The sequence below is a fragment of the Hyperolius riggenbachi genome, chromosome 5 (assembly GCF_040937935.1).
Source record: "Hyperolius riggenbachi isolate aHypRig1 chromosome 5, aHypRig1.pri, whole genome shotgun sequence".
In the NCBI taxonomy this organism is placed as follows: domain Eukaryota; kingdom Metazoa; phylum Chordata; class Amphibia; order Anura; family Hyperoliidae; genus Hyperolius; species Hyperolius riggenbachi.
In genome coordinates, this window is record NC_090650.1 from 87,622,876 (window position 1) to 87,644,131 (window position 21,256).

Here is a 21,256-nt window from a genome sequence, read left to right on the forward strand (position 1 = left end):
TTCAAAAGCTGATCTAAGTTTATGGGTGCATGACGGTGAAACAACTGCTGGTCCACAATTAATTTTTTTCAGATATCAATTGTTTAGAGAATGGGGTGGTTGTTGAATTGTGTTCTGCTAGCGTAAAGGAAACTTAAGACCAAATGCAATGGACACAACTATACCAATGCAATAAAAACAATGATGTTGTTTAGAAATGCTGATATGTAAGTGTAATTTCAAGCCCATCTATAGGCACAAACCTATAATTATCATCTTACAGCTCAGTAGTCAAAGTGCTCAAAAATTACTTGTTTTGTATGAAATGAGGCTAAAGCAGATGAATATAAGGGCTTTGTTTCAGACTGCTGGTATGGCTGTTGTTGATTCCCAGAATGCATCATCCCCGCTGTTTAGACTGTAAGGGGGCAGACACAGACTGAATTTCTCCAACTAGATTGCAGCCTATAGCAATGTCAGTCTGTTATGTGGAAAGTAACCAGTATCTTGACCTTATGCATACATGAAAACAAGCCCTGCATATGAGTGGTCACACAGATCTGAGAAAATATTTAAAGTCGCAAAAACCACTGCGCCTGCGAGTCCTTGCTCCCGCTGACATCACCGGGAGTGTACTGTGCAGACGCAGTACCGTCTGCGCCGACACAGTACTCTCCCGGTGACGTCAGCGGGAGCAAGGACGTGGATGCACAGGCCCAGTGGTTTTGTAACTTAAAAGTGCCAAATTCCGGAAGCGTACCGGCGGCGGGGACCGGAGCATCAGCGAGCGGGCACAGGACGTCTGCAGGGGACCATTAGAAGCCCCAGGTAAGGTCAACTCTTTCACCCTACCCCCGAACAGTACTTCTTTAACCAGTCCACTTTAAATCCACACTGACCTGTCCAGTGCATTGGCAGTTCACACTGAAAGGAACAAATTCCTTCTCTTTGCTGTACATTCCCTTTGCCTCGTATTCCGCATTCTCTTGAAACTGAAGGTCAGCGATATTGTCGAACAGCTTCGCTAGATGACGGGTCACCTGAAACAGACAAGAAGGTCAGAGCAAAACAAATCTCTTGTAGCTTGTTCGATTTCCTTTTCTGGGAACAAAAACAACTACATGACTGATGCCATCATTACATAGTTCAGTAGGTGGACAGAAGACAAAAGGTCATCAAGTTCAGCCTGTCACTATCATCATAGCTTTGCTCCAGAGGGGGGAAAACAAACCATATTTGAGAATACTAGCTAATACACTCTATAATGATAGAGGGGTTTTGATCACTTCTCTGGATTTAGATCATAGCTTTATTATCCTAAAGGTACTGTACTGGCAGGACAGTGGTAACATACACGACAACACAAATAACATTTATATTGCACTTTTCTCCTGTTGGACTCAAAGTGCTTGAGCTGCAGCCACTAGGGCATGCTCAGTAAGCAGTAGCAGTGTTCGGTGGTCTAGCCCAAGCTCATTACTAAATAGGTGCTGCATTACTGAACAGGAAGAGCTGAGATTTAAACAGACGCAGAACCCTTAACCATTACACTTTCCAGTCACTGCTGGATGCACTAAACCACCTGCCTAATATCTCCCATGTGCCATTACAATGGCTGTGAGCCAATCCCAGAAGATCCACGGACCTACTGGGCACCAATAAGGAGTAAACAATGGGAGTGGTTATGACAGGTTATGGGTGGTGCTAAGTGCACATGAACATGGACTTAGCTGGGTGGTAACAACGCATAATTCCCCACACAACAATTATGCAGCAGGTTTCTCCCACCATGAGCCAAGATCAACCTGCATGACTTAAACATTGAGAGGTACTTTGCAAAATTATCAGCTAGGTGGGAGTGGCAATTTGATTGTCCTCTATGAAGGATCAATAGAAAGAAGCATAGTCCCCCCCCCCCCCCCCTTCTTTAAATTACCCTTTAAAGCGGATCCAAGATGAAAAACTAACTGTAACAAGTAACTTGTCTATATATCTTATCTAAAGTTTAGACAGCAAATCTAGCTGCAAACAGCTTTAATAGAATATGATTATTTCTTCCTGTGATACAATGACAGCAGCCATGTTTGTAAACATTACACAGAGGCAGGCTTATCTGCAACTTGAGCACTCAGCCTGTGAAAAAAACCTAATCCCCCCTCCTCCCCTCTGAAATCTCTGGCTAATAATACCTCCCCCTCCTTCTGCCCAGACTGAGCTCCCATGAGCCCTTGATACTGTCTGAAAATGCCTTGGCTCTCTGAAAACCTGTGGGCGTGGCTTGTTTGTCACGTGGAAAAGAAAAAGGATTATTTGGAGGTTTGTCGGCCCTAAATGTCAGGATGGATGGTGAAATGTTTTCCATGGCAGTCAGCAATACTTCAGCGCTGTGCACAACAGATAACTCAAGAGTCTGTACAAGCATCAGGCAACAAACTAGCCAGAAAATACTGTTTATGAGGATAATTATTCAGCTGCTGGGATTTGACAAATTTGCCGGGGTGGAGAGCACACAAGAGTGATTCTCAAGGCTAATAGCCTAAAAATAACCCAAGTGAAATCCTGTCCAGTGTACACTCTGGCTTCACGCCGTTTACCCTTGATCTCTGAACAGCTGGAGAACAGATATTTCTCAATACAACAAATTCCCTCTGGATGGATGGCCATTGTCTGTTTATCAGCGGCACAGTGTAAATCTTCTGCATAATTATCGCACTGAAAAGATGAAGAGTAAATGGGCCTTTAGCTGTCACAAGTTGGCAGATTATTGCTGGGAGGGAGGCTATCAGAGTGACAGTTAAAGAAAGTCGGAGAAGCTCATTACCGTCGTCAACAGCGAGGTCACTGACACTATAGAAAACACCACTGCTCGTTCAGCACTACTTATCATGGTGGGATAACATGCGACCCATCCATGATCACTGCTGTATTCAGCCTGAAGTCAGCCATTCCCAGCCTGTGCTGCAGAATACAATACAATGACATTTCTATAGCGCTTTTCTCCCATAGGACTCAAAGCGCTTAGGCTCTCTCAGATTCAGTAATTGGTAGTAGGATGAAATAAGGATAGAGGCAGGATACTCTGCATTACTCTTGTGCCAAACCGGGCAGCGCAGTGGCATAGTGGTTAGCGCTCTCGCCTTGCAGTGCTGGATTCCCAGTTCGAATCCCAGCCAGGGAACTATCTGCAAGGAGTTTGTATGTTCTCCCTGTGTCTGTGTGGGTTTCCTCGGGGCACTCTGGTTTCCTAACACATCCCAAAAACATATAGATAAGTTAATTGACTTCCCTCTGTTATCCCCTCAAGCATGCCAGTTATTTGAGCATTCCATCAGTTGCCTGAGTTCCAGATAACGGGGACTTTGATGTACCAAGATTACAAAAATTGGCATTCCCTTGAAAGAGACTTTGTCATATTGGAGATATTTCTCTGCCACTAATAATGTCTCAGTTTCTTCATCCTTCTGTGGAATAGCAGTCAGTGGGGCAGTTTCCACAGCTGACAATCAAAATCCTTGTTTCATTTAATAGCTGAAATGTGATTGGTTGATTTCCATCGTTACTTGTTTTCTTTGAAGTTTTTTTTACATCTGTTCTACCAGTCACAAGAAAGCATGCAAGGTCAAAAACGAGACATTCTTGTGCTCAGCAAAACATAGCAGGTACCTGCTTTGGCTGAGTTCCCTTGGACAGAATGTCCAGCAGATCTGCAGAGGACACAAAGTAGAAGCGAGGAAAAGCCAGGCGCTTTGTTTCCAGATACTGAGACAAGGCCTTTTCACATAGGGATAGCCTAGAGAGAGGCACAAGGGTATTTAGGTAATGCCACCAATACACTGTTAAAATGATATAAAACAAAACATTTCACACAACTAGAAATGTGGACCTAAAACAAGCAACACAACTGAAATGATTACTACACACAATCACCAAAGGGTGACTTCACATGTAACCCTACGATACTCGGACTTTTTTTTTAGATGTTTTTACGTATTTGGGATTCTGCATTTTTTGCATCTGATCCTTCTTTTTTTGTTTGTGTGCATGCGAATTTTCACATTCTGATTTTTCCATGTGTATTCGTGATGCTAATTTACACTGTGCAGATTATCGCTAAATCAGCACAGACTGCAGAGTATGCATAGAATTCAACACAGACTGCAGACCATGCAAAGGCACACTGATCCCGGCAATTAAGTCGCAATGAATTTTGGGCGTTGGTATTTCCTCAATGTAATCAGCGGCTATCAGCAGCGCACTGGTTATCAGCAGCACGCAATTGGGAACTCTGATAGCTGATTTTTTTTTTTTTTTTGGGGGGGGGGGGGGTCTTAAGAGTTAGGGGAGGGTTAAGGTTAGCCGCACACCAGGGTGTTTTAATTTTAGACACCACCTGGGGGTATCGGTTAGTGTTAGGCATTAAGATGGAGGGTTCTCTGTGAGAATAGGTTAGCACATAGTAAAATATCGGTAAAATGACTGATATTCTACTATAGTGGATAATAGAATATCAGTAAAATTACTGATATTTTATTTTGGTTATTGTGTGGCTATTTCTACGTGTGGCACTTTCATATGTACGCTAGGCACACACCATCCGCTCCCATTTAGAAATCAGTCCTGTGTGGCCACATATTTGCTATACATTTTTTAGTGTGCCTTTTACACTCTATTGTTTAGTAGCTTGTTGATTTAAGTAAATGTTGTACCTCTGCTGGAGCTCATCTAAAGTCTCATACAGCCTCGGCCTGTTTGTTGCGTCCAAAACATTTCTTATTTTCTCCGTCTCAAACATTAATTCCTGTTCAAAAAAAATAAAGCAGAGCTTTTCATTTTGCTTCAATTTCATTTATGAATATACACTTAAATAGTAAATACAAAAATCCGGCAGCCTGCAAGTAAAAGAAAGTTGTATTTACCCGAGAAGTCTTGTCCCGCGATGACGTCCTGAAGTCCCTGCATCACCCGACTTCCGGCGCCTGGCCCCACCTCCTCTCTGTCCACGGAGAAAAATGCCATGCTATTTAATGTAGTTTTTCTCTGAGGAGAGAGAGGAGGCGGGACCAGGTGCCGGAAGTTGGGTGATGCAGTGACTTTGGGACGGCATCGCGGTACAAGGCTTCTCAGTTAAATATCATTTTTACTTGCAGGCTGCTGGATTTTTGTATTTACTATGGAGGTCCTCTTTAAGACTGTAATGTAATGTGACTTTATGTAATGTAACGTGACTTGTAATGTGACTTTCAGCAATGCATTTTTATTACAAAGTTACCTATTTACTCTCCTAGTTTACAGCAACACAGAAACACTATACTGTATGTATGGCCTGGGACCCACTATTGCTATTGAAATGCTATGGGAGATTAAAAAATAAATAAATAAATCACATCCCTCAAGTTTGATCACACCCAGGGCAGGTTACAGACTTTTTGCTGCCTGAAGCGAACTTGTGAGGATGCTCCCCCCCCCCCCCTCACATGACAGCCAGTCATGTGCCATCACGTGATGTGCGTGTTCTCACGGGTTGGAAGATGGATTGGGGAACGCTTGTTTGTCGGGTTGCGTCGCTGAGCGTTGCCCGATCCATCTCCCAGTAAGTAGGGGCCTTCTAAGACTCAAAGATCACTGCAGACCATGACCTTGCCAACAATAGTTCATAGTCAATGCAATGGTTCATCCAGTAGTAATGTATGATTGTGAGAGTTTAACCACAAGGAAGGTTGAGCACCGAAGAATCAACGCCTTAGAATTGTGTTGCTGGAGTAGAATTCTGAAAGTCCCTTGGACTGCAAGATAATCCAATCAGTCAATCCTTAAAGAAATGAATGTTGACTGTTCATTCAAAGGAGCAAAGTTGCATTTGAAATACTTTAGACAAACAGGACCTGATCCAAGTTTTCTCCTAGGAGATCATTTTTCACCTTCCGTTTAAAAGAACTTTTCAGCACTCTGCAATAGAAAACGTACCAAAAAAAATTGGTGAAAAAACTGTCAAAATTATTCTGAGCTTTTCCTTGCTTGCTGGTGATATAAAAGGCATGTATTAATAAAATGTGAAAATAACCACCTAGGGGAAAATTTAGGAGAAGAAGTAGACTGGATTGGGCCCATGATGAGAAGGCAGGACTCATTGGAGAAGACCCTGATGCTGGGTAAGATTAAGGACAAAAGGAGGAGGGGATGGCAGAGAATGATATGGCTATATAGTGTCATGAAAGCAACAACCATGAGCTTAAATGAGCTTCAAGAGGCAGTAGAGAGAGGGGCCTGGTCTGCTGTGGTCCATTGGGGTCCCAAAGATTTGGACGCAACTGAATAACGACTGAACAACAAAAAATATTATTGGTTTTCCAGTGTTCACAGCAGCCCTCACCTAAATCATATCAGGCTATAGCCATTTGCTGGTGCATGGTTAGAAAATAGGGGATTTGAGATCCTGGAGAATCATCCAGGCACTTGACTTTCATCAATATTGCAATTGAGATTTGCCCAGCATTTCAGCAGATCACCCGTTATTGCAGCTTTCATATCTAAATCAGACAGTATGGAGATCGGCATTCAGGTGATCTCAAGAGATAAAGACTGTGGAAGCAAAATTGTTGAACAAAACAGGAAACTTATCTTGCATTGGGACTTTGCTTATCCATGCAAGTGTAAAGTTAGGGCTGGTTCATACGGGTGGAAAACAGGGTTTTTGGCAGGTGACAAAAGCACATTTAATAGTTATCGACTACCATTCCATTTAAATGAATGTGTTTTTTAAAGGATGGTGACCACAGTTGGCGTCATCGGTGTAAACAGCAATGTTATTCCCATTGTCTCGTCTAGTGTCCGCTGCGTGCATGCGGTTTTGTGTCCCATACAGGGTTTGAAACACAACAATAAAGGCCCTGTTGATGCCGATAGTGGTGGAAAAGCGCTTAGCATCGGCTAAACAAGCCGCTGGCAGCTGTCCCACAGAAACCAGTCTGAACCAGCCCTAAATATGTTTTTCAGTGGCCTCATTACAGATGGCTTCAAGACATTATACCAGCATTCTGCATGCAGACATGTTTATGTACAAAGTATTTCAAAATTACCTTAAAGTCTGCGTCCACTCCATCAAAACGCTTTGCGTCATCTGGTAACTGGTTTCTAATGTCCTCAGAGCCAATAAATATGCTTTCTAGATGAGACCACGTTCTCTGAACTTCCATCCAAATGTAAATCACCGAGTCCGCCAGGTTTAGCCGCTTCTGCCAGCTTGACACTTGTTCAATAAAATATTCAACGTACTTGCTTTGCATAATTGCCTGCAACTGAACCTGAAGCACAATACAGAACAAGCAGTCATGCACACATAAAATATACACAGGCATTTCAAAGCTCTCCAAAGCACTTTCAGCAGACTAAATAACTGGCCCTCCTGTGAAGGCAGCAGGCCGAAACTACTGGAGTACTTTAGACAACCTCGAATGAGTTGAAGGGTAACTCCACCTTCAGAAACAGTATAGAGAATAGATTATAACTGCACAAGCCATTTTATGATTGAAGGCTGCTGAATAATATCTTTAAGTTTCACTCTGTAGCGGTTATAACTTTTAATACAAGTTAAAAACAAACAAACAAAAAAAAAAAGCTTGAACTTGTGGGCAACCATGGCAACAGTACAGTTTGGAGTACAGGACTTCCCCAAATTCTGATCTATATGTCACTGGTAAGGATGGCCGAACATCATGAACGTTTGCACTCACAAATGAAAAGTCGTGAAACGAATGTTTGCGGCGATCCCCATTGACTTTAATGGCAGCAGCTCCAGAGCTTAACAAGTACAGTACATCTACACAATAAACATTGTTGAAATGAAATACTCTCAGTATATAAAGGTGATGCAAGTGAGTTACACTTTAGTGCGGGTTCAGTCTTGTCCCGTTCGTGCTGAATGAATCAGGCAATTTTATATGAGTTTACCTTATATATTGCACTGATGAACTGAAGCGCATATTTATGGCTGTGACTATTAATAAGAACCAAGGGTATTCATTTATGGCTATGACTATCAGTATGATTTACACCGGATCATATTTTATATTTTTACTTTATGGCTCTTTTCATTCGATAGCAATTTTGATCAGCTAAGAAAGATGCACATTTCATTTAATACAACAACTGGAGTGCTGACATGCTTCCTATTGATTTATGGTGATTTTAGCAACAGATCCTCTCTGTGCTGAGATGATTATATTACCTGCAAAGACACAGAGAGCAGATAAGTAAATCATCACTTACAGTAAGTTGTACACAAATCATTCAAATGAGTATCTCTTGATTATCCAGCGCTGTCCCGCACTGCTGCACAGACTACATTGTGGACCCCAACAAGGCTCTGAATATCCCACTGCCCTGAACAGCTAGGAAAATGAGTATGCTAAAAACACTGGTGGAGGCGCCCATGGTGATATGCTACTATAGATGATTATATAGATGAGAAGCGTAATATCTTACCTTTTTAGAAGGACAAACTATTGATTAATGGAAAAAGTATACCGTATTTATAAATGCACTATAGACAACGCGTTTCACGGGTCTTGGCCCACTTCTTCAGGTCAATACAAGTGTGAGTAATTTTCCATCATGAGGGTGAGTGCTTAAGATTAGCCAATTTTCCACTAACCAATGGTTTGTCCTTCTAAAAAGGTAAGTTACTACATTTAACATCTACAGTATACAGTGGTGTGCAAAAGTATTTGGCCCCCTTGAAGTTTTCCACATTTTGTCACCTTACTGGCAGAAACATAAATCAAAGAAAGACCAATACAAAGTGGTGTACATGTGAGAAGTGGAACGAAAATCATACATGATTACAAACATTTTTTACAAATCAATAACTGCAAATTGGGGTGTGTGTAATTATTCAGCCGTCTTTGGTCTGAGTGCAGTCAGTTGCCCATAGACATTGCCTGATGAGTGCTAATAACTAAATAGAATACAAAAAGATTTCCAAAGCCTTGAACATCCCACAGAACACTGTTCAAGCGATCATTCAGAAATGGAAGGAGTATAGCACAACTGTAAAACTACCAAGACCAGGCCATCCACCTAAACTCACAGGCCGAACAAGGAGAGCGCTGATCAGAAATGCAGTCAAGAGGCCCATGGTGACTCTGGACAAGCTGCAGAGATCTACAGCTCAGGTGGGGGAATCTGTCCATAGGACAACTATTAGTCGTGCACTGCGCAAAGTTGGCCTTTATGGAAGAGTGGCAAGAAGAAAGCCATTGTTAACAGAAAAGCATAAGAACTCCCGTTTGCAGTTTGCCACAAGCCATGAAGGTGCTCTGGGTCAGATGAGACCAAAATGGAACTTTTTTTGCCAAAATGCAAAACGCTATGTGTGGCGGAAAACTAACACTGTACATCACTCTGAACACACCATCCCCACTGTCAAATATGGTGGTGGCAGCATCATGCTCTGGGGGTGCTTCTCTTCAGCAGGGAAAGGGAAGCTGGTCAGAGTTGATGGGAGAATGGATGGAGCCAAATACAGGGCAATGTTGGAAGATAACTTCTTGGAGTCTGCAAAAGACTTGAGACTGGGGCGGAGGTTCACCTTCCAGCAGGACAACGACCCTAAACATAAAGCCAGGGAAACAATGGAATGATTTAAAACAAAACATGTCCATGTGTTAGAATGGCCCAGTCAAAGTCCAGATCTAAATCCAATCGAGAATCTGTGGCAAGATCTGAAAACTGCTGTTCACAAACGCTGTCCATCTAATCTGACTGAGCTGGAGCTGTTTTGCAAAGAAGAATGGGCAAGGATTTCAGTCTCTAGATGTGCAAAGCTGGTAGAGACATACCCTAAAAGACTGGCAGCTGTAATTGCAGCAAAAGGTGGTTCTACAAAGTATTGACTCAGGGGGCCGAATAATTACGCACACCCCACTTTGCAGTTGACTTGTAAAAAATGTTTGGAATCATGTATGATTTTCGTTACACTTCTTACGTGTACACCACTTTGCATTGGTCTTTCATGTGGAATTCCAATAAAATTGATTCATGTTTGTAGCAGTCATGTGACAAAATGTGGAAAACTTCAAAGGGGCCGAAAACTTTTGCAAACCACTGTATAATCATCTATTGTAGCATATCACCAAGGGCGCCTCCACCAGTGTTTTTAGTATAGTCCACACCCCAAGGGGTTCTTAGTCATGAGGACATACTGGAGTCCTCAGCACTAATTCAGGATAGCGACCAACCAGCATCTGCACCAACAGACCTGAGATACAAAGCGGGGACGGTTATATTCCTGCAGGCTCTGATGGTGGTTGCAAGTTTTGCAACCCACTCTTGTGAGTATAATACCTATACACCTATTTGTTCTTTTCCCCTATTGTCCAACAATACTGCACTATTGGGCTCCTGGTTTCTCTCATCCCACAGATACTTGGAGCCTAGGGTATGGGTAACCATCAAGGATCAAAAACCCTTTCTAGTAAAATAATAAGAACAGCAGCAGACAATCTGCAGAAAGTTCACACCCTTTGATAGTCACAGAAATTATTTTTAGCAGATAACCGAATTGTAATATCCAGTAAAATTCCCATTACTCAATTCCCATCTCTTCATAGTATGGGATGATCAATGAGATGCAAATCATTAACCCTTGTATTCAAATTTCATGTAAAATTATAGGCAGCTTGAAACTCAATTTTTATTGGTTCAAGTTCAAGCTGCATGACATTTACATGACATTTTAATGCAAGGAGACATTATTTGCATCTCATTGATCTTCCCTATTTAATGGTTCTTTACTCTTTAGCATACATGAAAGGGTTTTGCAAAGCACACGAAAAGCATCTGATATTGACACTATATTCATATTTGTGGGCTCTTGGTACATTCAAGTGTACCCGATGTGACATGATGAGATAAACATGTGTATGTCCAGTGCCGAGAACACACATCGTGTAACTAGGCGTGTTCTTTTTTTTCTTTTAGTGCCTATAAGAGTTCAACTTCAGACATGCAAGTAACAGTTTCTGTCTTGCTGAATTCTTATTAGTGTAATCCCCCCTGATAAGGAATTACAGCCATACAACATTTTCCAGCAGAGATCAACTTCGGAGACCAAGGGGTGGATGAAAAAAAGGTCAATAGGTCAATATTTTAACTCTGGGACACCCATTATACTGCCATCAAGCAAAGACAATAAAACATTACATTAAATCTACTTTGTAAATGTTTAAGTAAAACAGGAGCAAAAATAGATTAAGTTTTAGGAGTGACCAATCAAAATGCTTGATTTTGCCATCTACTCCACTTTTGCTCCAATCTTCCTTGTACTTACACTTGTGGAATTATTATCATCCTAATTTTGCCTCCACAATATTGTCTCTGTATCACAACTTTTAATTGCTATTAAACCTATAGTTATGTGCTGGTTTGTGATCGTTCTTGCGATCTAAGAGCAAACTGTTCATCAATTCTATAAGTAGAAAATGCCACATTTGATTTGTGGGACAGGGCTGTGATCTGGGCACCATATGTCAAACTGCATCAACAACAATAGCAAATTTACCCTCACCAGAGGGAAACTCTTGTTTTTTTTAATGGATATGGTACATAAATACAGAATCAAACTCGATCAGAGAAGATCTGTACCAAATCCATTCAGGTTTCTTCAGCATTGTGGACATCTACACTCAACCCCGAAGAAGTCACATATGACAAAACATGATGACCATGTGAGTGGAGCCAAGCACAGGGTAAGTTTATACAGTACTAGTATCAGTGCAAGAACATGGTTGTGAAATAAGCTGGTTTGTAGGAAACGGAGGCTAACCTGGTTGCTATCTAAAGTCTCGAAGAGCTGCTCATCTGTTTTGATCAGTGGTGTTCCAGTACGGTAATGCTGCTCATAGGAGAACTCCAAAGTGGTCCAAGTCTGATTGATCTCTGTAAGGATCTAGTTACAAAAGAAAAAATAAATATTACAGTACTAAAGGGCTACATGTAACAATAAATTAGAAATCTCATTCAGTATCAGACTCATGGCCAAAAACATACACAGATTAAGGTGACAATAAGGAATAGATAGAGAAACACATAAAATACAGAGCATAAAGTGAAATTTTGAGAATAAAATTACAGTTTGGCAGCACTGTATACATTTTATCAGGATCTCAGTGAAACTCTAGCAGGAAGCTCTTGCAATTCTCTGTCTCAATCTGGTAATCGTCCAAAACAAAGTTTGGGAAACTAGATGAGCAGACTGTGAGTGGAGGAGAGATGGGCCGCACTAACAGAAGTCATGCCGGGATTACCAGGCTGACAAACAGAAAGGCAAGTGTTTCCTGTAGGAGTTTTTTTTGGCTTAAAACATACAAACCTGGATAATGGCTTACTGTGTCTAATCTGGAATAAGGGAGGGGGGGGGGGGGGGGGGGACAGCTGTAAAATACAACATTGCTTAACATTTATAAACTAGTAGATTATTTAAAGTGTTCCAACGGTGAACCTCGGGTACCAAAAGACATACATACCCAAGAAGAGGGAAGCCTCTGGATACTATATAGGATGCCCATGGCATACAGTTCCCCATCGCCAAACGAGGACTCTCCAAAGATTACGGACACGAGCTTGTTCATAATCACATCAGGGCCACACTCCTCTTTAGGCATGAGTCCAGCCATGAATGCCTGCACCTGCACATAAAGCTGGAGCCGCTCGTGCCAGTATCATCAACCAAGATCCATTGATTGGCTCACAGTGATCACAGGACCACCACAAGGAGATTAGCTGTTTTTAACCAACTGAGATTAGCAGCGGGAGTGCCTGGATAAGGTAGATTTCAACTGTGTGCCTCCAGATCCAGTTAAAGAGTTTGGGGTTTAGTCATTTTACTTTTTAAAGGTTTACAAACAAGTGTACAAATTGATGTTTGGATATGCTTCAATTAGGCATATTAAAAACCGTTTTTACAAACAAATGCTTAATAAACGGGCTTCAACCATGTTACTCAATTTTGAATGAGTCAAAGAACAAAGTGTAGCAGTAGCTTACATTGCAAAGTACAGTATATGCTAAGTAATACTTGTAAAGTAAATGAAGCTGAGTTTGCTTGAGACTTACCTTCTCAGTGCCCATTTCTTTCACAGCCTTGTCCACAATATTCCGTACCTCATCCTCCACCTTATGTAGCTGCAGTGCCAGTAGATCTGCCAAAGTAGTTTGATCAGTCATTGTGAATTGTACCTAGCAGGAGGACAGTGACCATCATCAACATCACATGCTTGCTAAGGTTCTGAGACATCGTTTTAAGTAAGAGGCTACTCCTGTTTGTGAGAGACTACAGCCCTACTTGCAAAACCAGAACTGCTATGTCATTTCTCCTGATTTTTTCATAGGAAATCATTTTTCAAATTGTTTTCAAAATCACGTTTCAGCACTTTGCAATTGAAAAACGATCAAAAAGTACATGAAAAGTACTATCGAAATTATTTTGAGTATTTTCTTGCTTGCTTGTGACACACCTAGGAGAAAACTCAGGAGAAAAAGTTAATTGCATATGAGCCAGTGTTATTTGAAGAACTCATGTCAAACTTAACACATTGGCTTCAATTCACCAAGCATTCCCGCCTTGGGCAATGCAGAAAACTGATTTTACCAAACAAAGTCAAATGTCAAATCACTAAGGCTGTTACTGCATGGAAAAGTAAAATTACCTAGTGAGGTAAATTACCAACTTGTGCAGTAAATACCTCAATACACTAAGATTAGAGCATTCGGTAAAACGAGTGAAATGTTTGGTATTTTAACACCAGCCTGGAGTTGTCAAGCAATCAGACGCTAGGTAAAATAAACAGGCAAAGGAGACAGCCAATAGGAGGAGCCACCCTATCTACTCCTCATTCCATTGATGCTGATATACTGCCGGACGGGACATCAGAAATTAAAATAATATGATGCATGAGCAGGGCACATTCACAGAGGCTTTACTGTATCCCTTTAGACATAAACATTTCATAGACTGATATAGTGAATCAGAGTGACTAAAGGAGTCATGCAGTCTAAAGGGATGCTGTATACTACTGTACGTATCAGAAGCAGCAACTTGCAAATGAATGGTTAATGGCAGATCACTTGTACCAGAAGAATCATCACAACCCTGGCCAGAAGTGGGAGAACATCACCGAATCAGTACACAGCTTGCTGCCCAGACCTACTCCACGGCTGGTTAGACCAGGGGTCCCCAACCACTGGGCCGCGGCCCACTGCCGGTCCGTGGGCAGTTGCCAGCTGGGCCGCGGCGGGTCTGGCCTCTCACCCCCCTCCCCCCGCGGCCGCCGCTCCTGTCACCTTATGAGCTGGCGGCCGCTTCCTGTCACTGATTCCCCGTAGCCGCTTTGAGGATTGCAGCATCTCCTTTTACAGCAGCGCTTCCTGCGCAGCTGCTGTAAGGAGGGAAGAAAGCGAGACAGCGCCGGTTTCCATGGTAACGGCGATTGCCGCTACAGGAAGCCGCTGCCCCGCTTTCTTCCCTCCTTACAGCAGCTGCGCAGGAAGCACTGCTGTAATAGGAGATGCTGCATTCCTCATAGCGGCTACGGGGAATCTGTGACAGGAAGCGGCCGCCAGCTCAAAGCAGGTAACAGAAGCGGCGGCCGCGGGGGGAGGGGGGCTACACTGGGGCACTATACTAGCTATCCTGGGGCACTATACTAGCTGCACATGGGGCACTATGCTAGCTATACTGGGACACACTGGGCACTATACTAGCACTATACTAGCTATACTGGGGCATACTGGGCACTATACTAGCTATACTGGGGCACACTGGGTACTATACTGAGGCACACTAGGCACTATACTAGCTATCCTGGGGCACACTGGGCACTATACTAGCTATACTGGGGAACAATGGGCACTATACTGGTGCACACTAGGCACTATACTAGCTATCCTGGGGCACACTGGGCACTATACTAGCTATCCTGGGGCACTATACTAGCTATCCTGGGGCACACTGGGCACTATACTAGCTATCCTGGGGCACATGGGGCACTATACTAGCTATACTGGGGCACACTGGGCACTGTAATAGCTATCCTGGGGCACACTTGGCACTATACTAGCTATCCTGGGGCACTATACTACCTATCCTGGGGCACTATACTAGCTATCCTGGGGCACATGGGCACTATACTAGCTATACTGGGGCACACTGGGCACTGTACTAGCTATCCTGGGGCACATGGGGCACTAAACTAGATATACTGGGGCACACTGGGAACTATACTAGCTATCCTGGGGCACACTGGGCACTATACTAGCTATCCTGGGGCACACAGGGCACTATACTAGCTATTCTGGGGCACATGGGGCACTATATTAGCTATCATGGGGCACTATACTAGCTATCATGGGGCACTATACTAACTATACTGGGGCACTATACTAGCTGCAGCGGGGTACCTAGACTCCCTATACTGGGGCAACTGTGCTTGCTGTGCCGCCGCGAATACCCCCCCCCCCCCCTCGGGCCCCAGAGAACATTTTGGACGGTTACCGGTCCCCGGGCCGAAAAAGGTTGGGGACCCCTGGGTTAGACTTCTACTTATTACGGAACAGGTTTTAGTGCATTGAAGCCATGTTTTTTTGGTAAATTACCAAACTATTACTGCATGTATGCATTTAGAAAAAAAAGTCTAAAATACCAAAAGCATTAATTTACCAACCTATCATTTTTCTATTGTTTTTTTTACAGAACAGGTCTTAGGCCTGGTTCACACTTGCAGAGATCAAAAACTGTTCCGTGGAATGGGTCAGTTTTTAAAAGGCATCAGTTTTGCATCCGTGACCCTCCCTTCCGTTAGAGCACGGTCAATGCGAGGGATGCGCCGTTCTGGAAAAATAGCTGCAGACCCAAACTTGCAGTACGTTTGGGGGAATGGGGCAAATGGATCCGCTCGAATGAAGCAATGTGAACGGATTATTGAATAACATAGGATCTGTTCACCTCTGTTAGGGCCCGCTCTGTTATGGTCCACAAAACGTTAAGTTTTTTAGTCCAATGTGAACAGGGCCTAAGTGAATTGAAACCATTGTCCACTAAAAGGTATGGCTCATTACCAGGAGCCTCATCATCATTCCTGCACTGCCCATGAGAAAAAAAAAAGAAACCAGAGGGGGCTCTGGAGTGACGTGTTACTTTCAAAATTTCCAAGCAGTTGAGCACCCCTGCAGAAACCGAGAAGACCATAGTTACGGCCTATATAAAGAAAGGAGAACCGAGAGCCCAATATGGTGTAGTATGTCAAGGCAATTGGTATATTTGAGAAAGGAGTAAATTGTATACTCACAAACACGGGTTACCTCCAGGCAACCACTGTATAAGCAGGTGAGGAAATTGACCTGTCCCCACTCAGGAATAAGAAGTCGCTCTCTGTAGACGTGAAAAAAAGGGGTATCCCCCTCCACCAAAGGTGGATATATAATGTGTTATAGACTGAACAGAGGCGCCAGGTGTTAATCTGACATTACGTTGCTGTGTGCTCCTACTTTATACTGCCTGATGAAGCGGGTGTAGACCTGCGAAACGCGTTGTACTAAACCCTCTGGAGTATACTATTAAAATGTTTCTATGTTGAATTGCACAGCTTTCCTGTGTCTGCTTGAGGGAGGTAAGTCTACCACTGCCTCCAAAGCAATTTTTAAACATTTTAAACATTGTTTTTATTCTTTTGGCGCCTCTGTTCAGTCTATAACACATAGTTACGGCCTATTTTGTTGTGTTATTGTTTTTATTTACCATTCTGTTGCCACCATATGAACAATGCCGAAGTCACCCAACATCACCTGGGGCCATTAAATAAGTATCTCAGTCCACCGGCTCAGATTCTAAAGCAAAGTTACATCTGTAACAAATGATCCATGGTTTTTAAGGTTGTGCTTGGCACACTCCTTTGAAGGCCTACTTTACACAAACTGTTTCACAGTGCAATAATTCCATGTTTTAATGTCCTACATTCACTTTTCTGTCAAGTATCCATTTGAACCAAAGTGGCAGTGTACAAAAAAAGTGTCTGTGGGACATCAAGTTTGATGGCAATCACGTAAAGGAGACCTATAATTCCTTGGTAGTGATAAACTATACGAAACTCCACCACTGAAATATTAATATACATACAGTGGTTTGCAAAAGTATTTGGCCCCCTTGAAGTTTTTCACATTTTGTCATATTACTGCCACAAACATAGATCAATTTTATTTGAATTCCACGTGAAAGACCAATGGTGGTGTACACGTGAGAAGTGGAACGAAAATCATACAGGATTCCAAACATTTAAAAAAAAACAAAAAACTGCAAAGTGGGGTGTGCGTAATTATTCAGCCCCTTGAGTCAATACTTTGTAGAACCACCTTTTGCTGCAATTACATCTGCCAGTCTTTTAGGGTATGTCTCTACCAAACTTTGCACATCTGGAGACTGAAATCCGTGCCCATTCTTCTTCTTTGCAAAACAGCTCCAGCTCAGTCAGATTAGATGGGCAGCATTTGTGAACAGCAGTTTTCAGATCTTGCCCCAGATTCTCGATTGGATTTAGATCTGGACTTGACTGGGCCACTCTAACACATGGATACGTTTTGTTGTAAATCATTCCATTGTTTCCCTGGCTTTATGTTTAGGGTCGTTGTCCTGCTGGAAGGTGAACCTCCGCCCCAGTCTCAAGTCTTCTGCAGACTCCAAGAGGGTTTCTTCCAAGATTGCCCTGTATTTGGCTCCATCCATCTTCCCATCAACTCTGACCAGCTTCCCTGTCCCTGCTGAAGAGAAGCACCCCAGAGCATGATGCTGCCACCACCATATTTGACAGTGGAGATGGTGTGTTCAGAGTGATGTGCAGTGTTATTTTCCGCCACACATAGGGTTTTGCATTTTGGCCAAAAAGTTCAATTTTGGTCTCATCTGACCAGAGCACCTTCTTCCACATGTTTGCTGTGACCCCCACATGGCTTGTGGCAAACTGGACTTCTTATGCTTTTCTGTTAACAATGGCTTTCTTCTTGCCACTCTTCCATAAAGGCCAACTTTGTGCAGTGCACGACTAATAGTTGTCCTATGGACAGATTCCCCCACCTGAGCTGTAGATCTCTGCAGCTCGTCCAGAGTCACCATGGGCCTCTTGACTGCATTTCTGATCAGCGCTCTCCTTGTTCGGCCTGTGAGTTTAGGTGGACGGCCTTGTCTTGGTAGTTTTACAGTTGTGCCATACTCCTTCCATTTCTGAATGATCGCTTGTACAGTGCTACGTGGGATGTTCAAAGCTTTGGAAATCTTTTTTGTAGCCTAAGCCTGCTTTAAATTTCTCAATAACTTTATCCCTGACCTGTCTGGTGCGTTCTTTGGACTTCATGGTGGTGTTGCTCCCAATATTCTCTTAGACAACCTCCTGAGGCCGTCACAGAGCAGCTGTATTTGTACTGACATTAGATTACACACAGGTGCACTCTATTTAGTCATTAGCACTCATCAGGCAATGTCTGTGGGCAACAGACTGCACTCAGACCAAAGGGGGCTGAATAATTACGCACACCCCACTTTGCAGTTATTTATTTGTAAAAAATGTTTGGAATCATGTATGATTTTTGTTTTTCTTGCAGCTTGATTACTCAAAATGGACATGAAAATTATCATTACCGATAGGTTCATTTATCCATTGAAAATAACTGACCTTTGTGGCAACCATTAGTTGGTGCCAATGTCTGTCCCGGATTGCTGGGTTTTGTAGGTCTGTTACAGCACGCAAAGAGGTGATCAAATTTTTCACGGTTAAATCCAACCCTGAATATGCATCCCAAGAGCGAACCTGTTTGTCCAATGACAAAATGTCCTGAAAAGATACATGTAAACAGGTAGTGTTATTCATTAGTAATAATAAACACGCAAATGCAAGCACACACAGATATACACACTTACAATTCAGTTTCCAATAAACTTCTGACATTCTGTAAGATGTAAATAAACCCTATATTTAATTGATAATAGGAGGAAGAGACCATAGCAAAGGTAAGAAATGTGAGATTTTGGATAATTTCATAATTTAAAGTTCATAATATTAAAAGATTCAGAGAATCCAGTGTGACAAGGCCAAAAGCCAGTATTGGAAGGCCATTATCTTTGGGCCCTCAGGCAGTACTCTATTCATAATAAATGACTCTGGGTCCTAAATGGCCTGATTGCAGTGCAGACCTGTCTCCTTAAAGAGACACTGAAGCGAAAAAAAAATATGATAATGATTTGTATGTGTAGTACAGCTAAGAAATAAAACATTAGGAGCAGAGACATAAGTCTAATATTGTTTCCAGTACAGGAAGGGTTAAGAAAGGTAGTTAACAGTACCAGCTAAACTTATTTTTTTTTATTGACGTCTTTTCAGCTATCCTGGCCTGTGCCAAAAAACTCTATGGAAGCCGCAAGTCTGTCAAGTTTATCTATGTATTTCAGATTGTGTAGCACCAATCCTCTGATTACGTCAGCTTGTGGTAAATTAAGCCAGTGCTCCAACATACCACTAGATACCACTGTTTTACACTTACCGATTCCCCACATGCACCAATTTGCATTAGTGATTTTTGGATATCTTAACTAACTTTTGGGCAAGTTTTTGCAAGTTTTATGCCTGTTTGTATGCAATTTTCAGTTTAGGATTTTTTCCATGCATGCTGAAAGCTTGTACAACTAAACTTAATCAGTTGGCATTAAAAACGGTCTGTTTAGGGAAACTAAACGTACCAGATCTTAACGGATGTCAACGAATCCTATGCTAACCCTTTCAGGACTGGCCGCCTATCCCCCCCTTAAGGACCAGGCGATTTTGCATGTGGGTGGGTGCGTTTGGGGGAGGTCAGGCAGCCGGATCCCTGTTAGGGCTAGCTGGGCATGGTGTCCATGGTGTAGCTAGGTGCCCCCCCCCCCCCCATAGCCAGCACTCTTTACTCACCTCCCCGGCTCCAGTGATGAGCAGCCGTGAACCCCTCCCTAGGGCTGCACGATTTTAGGGAAAAATCGAAATTGCGATTTTTCTCTCAGAAATTGCAATTTCGATTTTTCCCCCCGATTTTTTTAAATTCCTGCTTTTCGCACTTTGGGCGGGGGGGGGGGGGGGGGCTTGGGTTTGGGTTTGGCTCACGGTCTGCACTGCCTGTAATATCTTGCTTCTGGCCCCGCTGTGCGCGGATTGGCCAGAAGCAGTGAATATGTATAAGTGTTAATGAGCGGGGGCGGATCCACTAGAGCGAGCGGCCGGGCACATCATACAGCTTTACCAATCACTGGCTAGCGATGGAATGATGGCAGTGGTAGGCGGAGCTGTACAGAGCATACAGCTCCGCCTACCGCTGCCGTCATTCCATCGCTAGCCAGTGATTGGTAATGCTGTATGATGTGCCCGGCCGCTCACTCTAGTGGATCCGCCCCCCCGCTCATTAAAGAGAACCCGAGGTGGGTTTGAAGAATATTATCTGCATACAGAGGCTGGATCTGCCTATACAGCCCAGCCTCTGTTGCTATCCCAAACCCCCCTAAGGTCCCCCTGCACTCTGCAATCCCTCATAAATCACAGCCACGCTGTTGACAAACAGCTTGTCAGAGCTGGCTGTGTTTATCTCTATAGTGTCAGTCTGCTGCTCTCCCCGCCTCCTGCAGAACTCCAGTCCCCGCCTGCATCCCTTCCCTCCCTGCTGATTGGAGGGAAGGGACGGGGGCAGGGACCGGAGCTATGCAGGAGGCGGGGGAGCAGCTGAGACTGACACTACAGATGTAAACACAGCCTCACAACATGGCTGTGATTTATGAGGGATTGCAAAGTGCAGGGGGACCTTAGTGGGGTTTGGGATAGCAACAGAGGCTGGGCTGTATAGGCAGATCCAGCCTCTCTATGCAGATAACATTCTTTAAACACACCTCGGGTTCTCTTTAACACTTATACATATTCACTGCTCACCGTCCGCACTGCCCGTTCCCCTGTTTGTAATATCTTGCTTCTGGCCCCGCTGTGCGCGGATTGGCCAGAAGCAATGAATATGTATAGGTGTTAATGAGCGGGGGCGGATCCACTAGAGCGAACGGCCGGGCACATCATACAGCATTACCAATCACTGGCTAGCGATGGAATGACGGCAGCGGTAGGCGGAGCTGTATGCTCTGTACAGCTCCGCCTACCACTGCCGTCATTCCATCGTTAGCCAGTGATTGGTAATGCTGTATGATGTGCCCGGCCGTTCACTATAGTGGATC

General features: G+C 43.3%; 1 protein-coding gene across 1 annotated transcript in view; it reads right to left on the reverse strand.

Annotated features, from left to right (window-relative positions):
- DNAH11 (dynein axonemal heavy chain 11) overlaps positions 1–21,256 on the reverse strand; it is a 383,233-nt gene that overhangs the window by 241,517 nt on the left and 120,460 nt on the right. The window contains exons 24-30 of the mRNA XM_068235964.1: positions 18,693–18,851; positions 13,090–13,212; positions 11,801–11,923; positions 7,056–7,280; positions 4,686–4,777; positions 3,643–3,769; positions 879–1,019 (exon numbers count right to left, since the gene is read on the reverse strand). Coding sequence (XP_068092065.1) covers positions 879–1,019; positions 3,643–3,769; positions 4,686–4,777; positions 7,056–7,280; positions 11,801–11,923; positions 13,090–13,212; positions 18,693–18,851 — 990 coding nt within the window. The remainder of the gene's footprint in view (positions 1–878; positions 1,020–3,642; positions 3,770–4,685; positions 4,778–7,055; positions 7,281–11,800; positions 11,924–13,089; positions 13,213–18,692; positions 18,852–21,256) is intronic.